At 45.6% G+C, this 8479-nt stretch overlaps 1 protein-coding gene across 1 annotated transcript; it reads left to right on the top strand.

Moving 5' to 3' along the window:
• The first annotated feature begins 2 nt into the window (after window positions 1-2).
• On the top strand, window positions 3-7052 carry SAYSD1 (SAYSVFN motif domain containing 1). The gene is made up of 2 exons (XM_005873779.2): window positions 3-209; window positions 6474-7052. Exons 1-2 carry the CDS (start codon window positions 3-5, stop codon window positions 6816-6818), a joined length of 552 nt encoding a protein of 183 aa, XP_005873841.1. The 3' UTR covers window positions 6819-7052.
• Window positions 7053-8479: the final 1427 nt, after the last annotated feature.

The raw sequence follows: 8479 nt of genomic DNA, 5'->3' as shown, positions 1-8479 counted from the left end.
CCATGGAACAGCGGTTAGCCGAGTTCCGAGAGGCCCGGAAACGGGCCGGGCTGGCGGCCGAACCCAGCACTTGCAGGCAGAGCGCACAAACCTCGGGAGAGAAGGCGGAAGCAACTGCCACTCCAAAGTCAGCCCCAGGCTGGCTAAGACGGTTCCTGGTGTGGAGACCGAGGCCCGCGAGTGCCCCGGCCCAGCCCGGCCTCGCTCAGGTGAGAGGAGGGAGGCCTCGCACGGGACCTGGCTTCGGGGCCGCTGTCGTGGCTCCTCTGGAAACTCCGGCTGAGGCTCCGCCCCCCCATCACGTGGTGGCCTTCAGGCCCCGCCCCCGTGAGGAGCAGACTCAGGGTGGAGGAGCGGCCCCGCCCACACGCCCTGGCCCACAGGCCACGCCTCCTCTGGTTTCGCCGGAGCCTTCGCTGGAGGGGGCGGGGCTTCAGGCACCTCCCACCTGCTCCCGGGCTGGGCCTTGGTCACTTTGTCACCCCAGTGATAAGTGGATTTGACAACTTCTTTCCTGCAGCTCCTGATTCCAGGTGGGAAGCGAAGGTCTAGGACAGCGATTTTCAATCTTTTTCACCTCATGGCACACAATTACTAAACTTCTGTGGTACACCAAAAAACATGTTTTTGCCGATCTGACAAAAAAAAAGGTGTAATTTTGATTCATTCACAACAGATGGGCTGTTGTTGTGTTGGCTGTTGTCATTTTTTAAATTTTACAATCTAAGGGGAAAGAGGTCAGTGCCCCTAAGTAGTCAGGTATTGCATTGAAAAAATTCTTGCCGCCACCTCTCGTCCTCCCCATTGAAAGTCTGTTGAAAGTCATTGAAAGCCTCTGGTCTGGGGTCCTGGAAGAAAGCTCCTCTGCCCTTGAGTTATTAACAAGGAGTTGAGTTATTGTTGTGACACCCTGTGGCTCTCAGAAACCTCTCCACAACCGTGTTGAGCCATAGCCCTCCGCTAATGGAGGGTGAAAGGTCTAATTAGATGCTGATTAAAAAGTGGCAGCAATTAAGGCTTCATTTGATTTCGCACCTGAATCACCTGCAGCCAGTAACCCACGTTTGAATACAAAACTTGCCAAAGTGTGGTGGCTGTAACTGCCAGAGGTGGCATGCCCTTGTGTGCTGCCGTTGAACTAGACTAGCAAAGTGTTCAATGCTGAATGTTGAAGGTGAAAACAGTATTTAGTATGATAGCGTTCTCACCCTTTAATCCTTTTGGTAGCTCTTATTCTGCACATGAACTTAATTCACATCCCTGTATCTTTCTCTAGTTTTCACTCATGAATAAAGTGGCCAGGTGAGTTGCACATGAGATTGGATTATCTAAGGGGGAATACAGGACAAAACAGCAAGGGAAAAATCAGTGCTTTGAGACCATCTGTGGCATGGCCTTTGTACCTCAGATGTGTAATAAGAGCCAAAAATTCCTTTTGAAATTTAAAATGTTCCGGAGCAGAAGTGTACCTTACTCCCTTAATTTTTTGTTATATTACGTTCATTTATTATTGCACAACATCTGGTTGGGTTTTCTTTCAATCCTCACCCGAGGATATTTTTCCATTGGTTTTTAGAGAGAGGGAAAGACAGAGAAATATCGATGTGAGAGAAACACATTGATTGGTTGCCTCCTGCTTGAGCCTCAACCAAGGCCTGAGCCGGGGAGGAACCTGCAACCGAGGTTCGTGCCCCTCACTGGAATTGAACCCGGGACCCTTCAGTCTGCAGGCCGATGCTCTATCCACTGAGCCAATCCAGCTAGGGCCACAACATCTGGTTTTAGGGAATTTTTTTAAAAAATCATGAATTGTTACTTAAGTTTGATATGTTCTCCATGACAGGCAGGGTTCTAACTGACTCCCAGAAAAGGTGCTGTAGGGTTCAAACAATCCATTTTCTTGCATACAGTTTGTCTCAGGGTAACTTTATTGTCAATTAGAACTCCCTGAGCACAATTAAGATTTTAGAATCCACTTCCCCTACCCTTTTTTCTCCCTGCAGTTAAAAAACGATGTCTAATCCACACAATGAGTTTCTGACTGTATGTCTCATTATCAGAGGAATATGAGATCACTGAGTTGGACCCAGAGAATCTGAACTTGGAGAAAGCTTCTGCTGTTAAAAACCCAAAAGCTGGTGGCCTGACCGCAGGATGAGAGGAAATGCTGGACCTGCAGTTGGTTCTTATTAATGAAGCTGTTTCTGTCCTAAGCTCATTTTCATGCACTCACTTATCATTCCTGGGGTTGCTCTGGTGTGACAATTCTCATTACATTTTTTTTCTAATTTATAACCCATCTCTGCCTAATAATTTTGGTGGCACACAGTGGCATGTCAGATATCTTAAGCCTTCTATTTGTAATTTTCAGTAGTCATTGATAAGGAAGCGAACACATCCTCCTTCCCCCACTCTCAAATTTCTTCCTTTCTGTGACAAGCTTCTGCCACAATAGGACAAAAGCTTGTAACTTTTTTTAATCCTGTAGAAACTCCCTGCCTCTCTCCCAGGCATATCCCCCACCAGCCACAGGGCACCATCTAGTCCAGGGCCTACTGCCCACACCTGGCTTGCAACTCCTCACCTCCAACCCTTGGCTCAGGTTGGCCCACTGCTCAAATGTGCTTTTCCTTTGGAGTCACCTGGCTAAGCACAGTCTTTGCATCAGCCCCTCAAATCCAGCAGTCACCTTGTTGTGTCTTCCTTTCCCTCACCACCACTCAGCAAAATCCTGTCATGTGCCCACTGTGTTCCAGCTACTGCCCTCAATCTGGGGGGACACTGTGAAAGCGACACACAAAATGCTGCTCTCACAGAACCAGCTTTTGGAGAGGAGACAATGAAAGAAGAGAATGGTGAATGCTATGAAAGGGGAATGAGGAGCAAACACTGGTAGTGAACTGGGGTGAGGGGGGCAGAGTGCTACTTTAAATTGGGTAGGCAGGCAGGACCTCACCAGGAGGTGGCATTTCATAAGAAGGAGCCACTCTTGCAGAAACCTAGGGACAAGGCCAGGCCACATGTGACGTTTTTGCTGAGGTTTATAGGAGCAGAGGGAGCCAGCCAGGTGACGGGAGGGGACAGGGGCATTCGTCTCAGAGGGAAATACTAGTACAAGTGTAGAGGCCTGGAGGTGAGAAGCAGCTTGGTATTGGGGAATGGAAGCATCTTCCCTAAACTGTGCCTACATGTGCTGTGAGACCACAAACCCTCCCACTGCCACACAACAGAAGGTGCCCTGGAACTGGAACAAAGGCCAAGCGAGGCTGAGGACGTCCCATATCCCTCCTCTCCTTTCTTTGTCCCTTTGCCAGTTCGTTTAATCTTCCCCACCTTCTTCTAGCTCTTTACCCTCCCCTTTACCATCCCCCACAAAGGCTCCTAAGGAAGTAACAAGGCTTTGGAGGGAGACCATTCTCAGATCCTAGACCAGCCTCATCTCTGCCTATCACCTGGTGTGTGACTTGAGGGGAGTTACTTACCGTCTCAGTGATCCCTTACCAGTAAATTGGGAATACCAGTGCCTGCCTGGATTACAGGAGATCAGGCATTTTGAAGGCACTCAATAAATAAATGATGGTGCAAGCATTATTTTTATACTCCCTCAATAGTAAAATAAATTCAGTTTGCTATGAATTTCAAGTCATACACATTCAAAATGTATTCTGTATCCATCAGTCCATCATTTCTCTCTGACATCTGGGTCACCACCTTAATCCCTGCCTGTTCCTCTCTTCCTGGGCCTCCTGCTACTAACAATTTCCCTACGTCTACCCTCGCAGCCCATTCTCTGCCTGGCAGTCTTAAATATAAATTGATTATATTAGTTCCCACTAAGACCTGAGGGATTTCCCTACTGTGTACACTGTCAAATCAGAGAGGGACCTTTTTCTATTTAATAAATGTCTGTTGGGGTGGGGTGTTTGCTGATGATATGTTAAGGGCCTTTACTGAAAAGGTAATTACAGTATTGATGCTAAAAAAAGAAGGTTCTAACAAAATAGAATTTCTGAAGCAATATAGATCAGATTATCTGTATTTTTTTTCAATCCTCACCCGAGGACATGTTTTTATTGATTTTTAGAGAGAAAGGAAGGAGGGGAGAGAGAGAGAGAGAGAGAGAGAGAGAGAGAGAAAGAGAAATGTGAGAGAGAAACTTCTTTTGGCTGCCTCTTGCACGTGCCCCAACCAGGACCGAACCCACAACTCAGGTATGTGCCCTAACTGGGAATTGAACCGGTGACCTTTCAGTGTACAGGATGATGCTCCAACCAACTGAGCCACCTGGCCAGGGTGATCTGTGTATTTTATTGAGACCAAATAGAGTTGTGATCCCTTTTAAAATGAAGTGAAGAAAAAAAAAAAGAACATCCTAAAAAAATAAAATGAAGTGAAGAAGAGGAGATATAACTGAAGAAATGAACTAAAAGTTCTTCTGTGGATTGAGAACCTATGTGTGGGTGCTGTTTGGCTCTGGAGACAACCAAGGATAATATATGGCAGTCTTCATGGTGACAATCTAGGGATACAGGTGACCTATATTAAAAGGACACTTCAGCCCTGGCCAGGTGGCTCAGTTAGTTGGAGCGCCGTCCCCTACACCCAAAAGGTTACGAGTTTGATCCCCGGTCAGGGCGAGTATGGGAAGCAACCAATTGATGTTTCTCTCTCACATGGATATTTCTCTCTCTCTCTCTCTCTCTCTCTCTATTTCTCTCTTTTCCCCTCTCTCTAAAATCAATAATCATATCCTCAGGTAAGGATAAAAAAAAGATACTTCAGTATTATTTTACCTCGGGTTTATTATTTTTTTGAGACAATTTATTTTTAATAGTCATCTGTGTATTATTGTATTGTGTGTCCACCACCCCAAGTCCAGTCTCCTTCTATCACCAGTTCCTCCCTTTTACCCTCTCCTCCCTCCCCCACCGCCCTTTCCCTCAGTGAAATCACCACACTGCTGCCTGTGTCCATGAGTTTTTTTTCTTTGCTTATTCCCTCACCTTTTCCACCCAGCCCCTGACAGCTGTCAGTCTGTTCTCTGTATCTGTGTCTGTTTCTGTTTTATTTGTGAGTTTAACTTACTAAAATAAATAAATTAAAGAGACACTAGCTGAACAGTTTGGTTCTCAGTGAGAAAGAGCCAGCCGGTGCTCGGAAGGCTGAGGGCACCTTCTCGGTGGTGGAGAAGGTCGAGGCATGCACAGCGCACCAGTCATGCCTGCCTGGAAGGAAGGCAAGGAGCCGAGGCGTGGAGAGGACCAGAGGCGATTCCAGGCCAGACGGGCAATGGCCTTGGCAGTGAGACCAGTGGAACTGGAGTAGAGGGTTCATTTATACAGTTGCAGGTTGTGCTGTGCAGGAAATTTTTTAGACTATTTTTCAAATGGTAAGTCATGACCCTTTAGTGAGTGGTGACATCAATTTAGAGAAATCTAGTCCTCTGTTAAAATAAAAAAATAGAATAGAAAATAACAGCTTCATATGATGTGAAGATATTTGTTGATTTGTGAAACTTTTTTTCTGTTACATATACATACACATACACATACACACATACATACATACATACATATACATATACATATACATGCATGCTGGGTCACAGTATAAAATGTATCTTTTATTCTAGGTCAAACCCAAAGAGATTTGGAAAAAATACTGGAGTAGAGACCCAGCTCCCTAAAATGGCCTAAATCCCTGTGTCTCCCGTTAGCACCAGCACAGCAGCCTGTGTATTGGCATTTCTATCTGTTGAATAAATGGAAGGCCTTGGATTGCAGCCCAAAGAGTTTAAATTTTAACCTCTAGGCAATAAAAATTTGTTGAAGGCTTGTGAACAGGAGGTTGATGGGTGTTTTAGGAGATTCATTTAGCAACTGTATGTACACAGGATGGCGTGGGGAGGGAAGAGATAGGAGGCGAGAGTCCACTTAGGAGGCACTGCCTTGGCCTGGGTATGTATAGGATGGAAAGGTTGTAGCTGAAACAGCCATTTTTATTTTTTAATATGTAGAGGGGGTTTTCTTTCCTGTTTTTGGTGTAGTCCTCATTTTAGAATCATGTCACTCAAAACTTTAGCTCATCTAATCAAATCAACAACCATATCGATTCTGTGTGAACCATACGCGTGGCTATTGCATTACCAATGACTGGGGAGCTTTTGTGTGGGGCGCACATTAGCTCTTGTTAGCAGCAGACTCCTCTGAGGAAGTGCCTCCCACAAAGGGAACCCATCTGCGTGCTGTAGGGTTTTCATCGGGTCATCTCAGTAAGTGCTGACCGGTTTGGGGCCCGTCGGAGCAGGGCACAAGAGCTCTTTGGGAGATGATTGTTTTAGAGAGCAGAGCAAGGAAATAGAAATCAATGAGCCAGAAGCCTTCCGGGGACAATGAGAGCTGCCTCTCCAGATTGGTTTCCATCCTCTCAGCCTCATTACCCTTTATGTTTACCTTTGCTTGTTTGTGTCCTAGGAAGCCGCTCAGCCTGGGAGCAGCACGCCACAGCCCCCACGGAGGACAGCCGTTCCCCCACCGTTGCCGCGGGACCAGTCCTTCCTGACCAGCATCACCTTCTTGAAGGTTCTTCTCTGGTTGATCCTGCTGGGACTGTTTGTGGAACTGGAATTTGGCCTGGCTTATTTTGTCCTGTCCTTGTTCTATTGGATGTATGTCGGGACACGAGGTCCCGGGGAGAAGAAGGAGGGAGAGAAAAGCGCCTACTCTGTGTTCAACCCGGGCTGCGAAGCCATCCAGGGCACCCTGACTGCAGAGCAGTTAGAGCGCGAGTTACAGCTTAGACCCCTGGAAGGGAGATAGGAGCAGCTCTGCTGCACGCCTTGGCCCTCCTAGCCCTTGGCCGTGGACCTGTGGGATTGTTCAGGTGCCCCAGACTAAGGACGGCTTGCAGGCTAGTCCTGTGACAGCGCAGTTCTACCTGTTTTCCCTGATCTGCTGCAGTTTTATCTTTGAACTTCTCTTTGGTTTTGGTGAAATTCCCTGAAAGATACTCACTGTGTATCTGATGCAATTATAAAAATTACATACTGGAGAGGAGACCTGTTTGTGTCCTGATTTTGAGAGATGGTTTAAGAGCACTATAGAGGCACTGGGGAGCTGACTGTGATGATCAGGTCCATGGGACTGTACACTAAAAGTAAATGTTCTCTGTAAGTCTTTTCATAGTTCTGGCATTTTTTTCCCCTGGGAAGTTTAAGTTGAATTTTGGTTTTTTCTTTCTGTTTTGTTTTGCTTTTTTGGTCATTAATAGTATTGCAAAAAAAAAAAAATCTTTACAACAGCTACTCTTCAGAGATAGAGCCCATTGCCCATCTCCATCCTCCACTCTCCTCATTGATCCTGCCCCGACTCAGTGAAGGAAGACGAGAGAAGACAAAGTCCTGGTGACGTGTGGGGAGGGATTTCACCTAGTCAATATGGGCAGATTTGATAAATAGTTATTAATGATGAAGTCAGCCGGAAAAAATTCTCGAGTGTGTACAGAGGGGAGCCCTGGAAGCGGAATCCAGACTCGCTGGCTGCGTGGTGGCTTCCTGTTTAGAGAAAGCAGTGCCTCTGCCCGTGGGCCTCTGGTGAGAAACTGTAAATAGTGGTAATAGGTTTGCTTTCAGTGTTCCTTCTCCTTCCGGTACAGAGTTAGAGTTTGGGTTCATTTAAATTGAGCAAAGGAAACCATTAAAAACCTTTAAATGGATCACACTGAGGAGTAAGAGGACTCTAGTTTTAAAGCAATAGTGTTTTCCAAACTTAAGATTTTAAGCAATTAATGATTCCTCAGCAGATTTCCCACTTCAGAATTCAGTTATTAATTCTGATACGATGAAAGTAACTTTAATATCTATGAGATATTATTAAGTAATGGAGGCCTTACTATTAATTTTTTTTCCATTTTTGCCTGATTAATTTATTACAGCAAAATCTCAGCTCAATTTAAAGTTAGCTTTTGTTCATTGAATGCCAGTGCTCTGATAGGTGCTTGAGATATGATAATGAGAAAAGCAGACATACCCCCAGTTCTCCGAGCATACAGTCTGGCCAGGAGTGGGGTGGTGGACACAATAAAATAAGCGTGTCCAGTAATAGAGAGAGAGAAGTTTAGTTATAGAAGGAGTACAGAGGAGATGTTCTCAGTTGTCACATTTTGTGGCCAGCTAACCCCAGGGGTTTCAGCCATTGCTGAAAACTGCTATGCATTGCTCCTCTCGCCAGCCCTTTGCTGACTGGGAGTTTGACTGTCCCTCAGAGTCAGCCAATTGAGCAGTAAGTCCCTTTAGCTCATAAGGAAGTCTTTTCTTTCATGACTTCTGTCTGAAGTGGATCTGTAGAGAGTATGGGAAACAGAATCCCTACCAAACATGCAAGTTTTCATTATATTGAAGATGCATGATTTGGTCTTCTGATTGATTTTATTAAGGCTTTCTTCATTTCCCTGATATTTTTTTTAATATATTTTATTGATT

The sequence above is a fragment of the Myotis brandtii genome, unplaced genomic scaffold (genome assembly GCF_000412655.1).
Source record: "Myotis brandtii unplaced genomic scaffold, ASM41265v1 scaffold420, whole genome shotgun sequence".
Classification (NCBI taxonomy): Eukaryota; Metazoa; Chordata; class Mammalia; order Chiroptera; family Vespertilionidae; genus Myotis; species Myotis brandtii.
The sequence above is the reverse complement of the archived record's forward strand: the minus strand, read 5'-3'. Positions and strand labels throughout refer to the sequence as shown.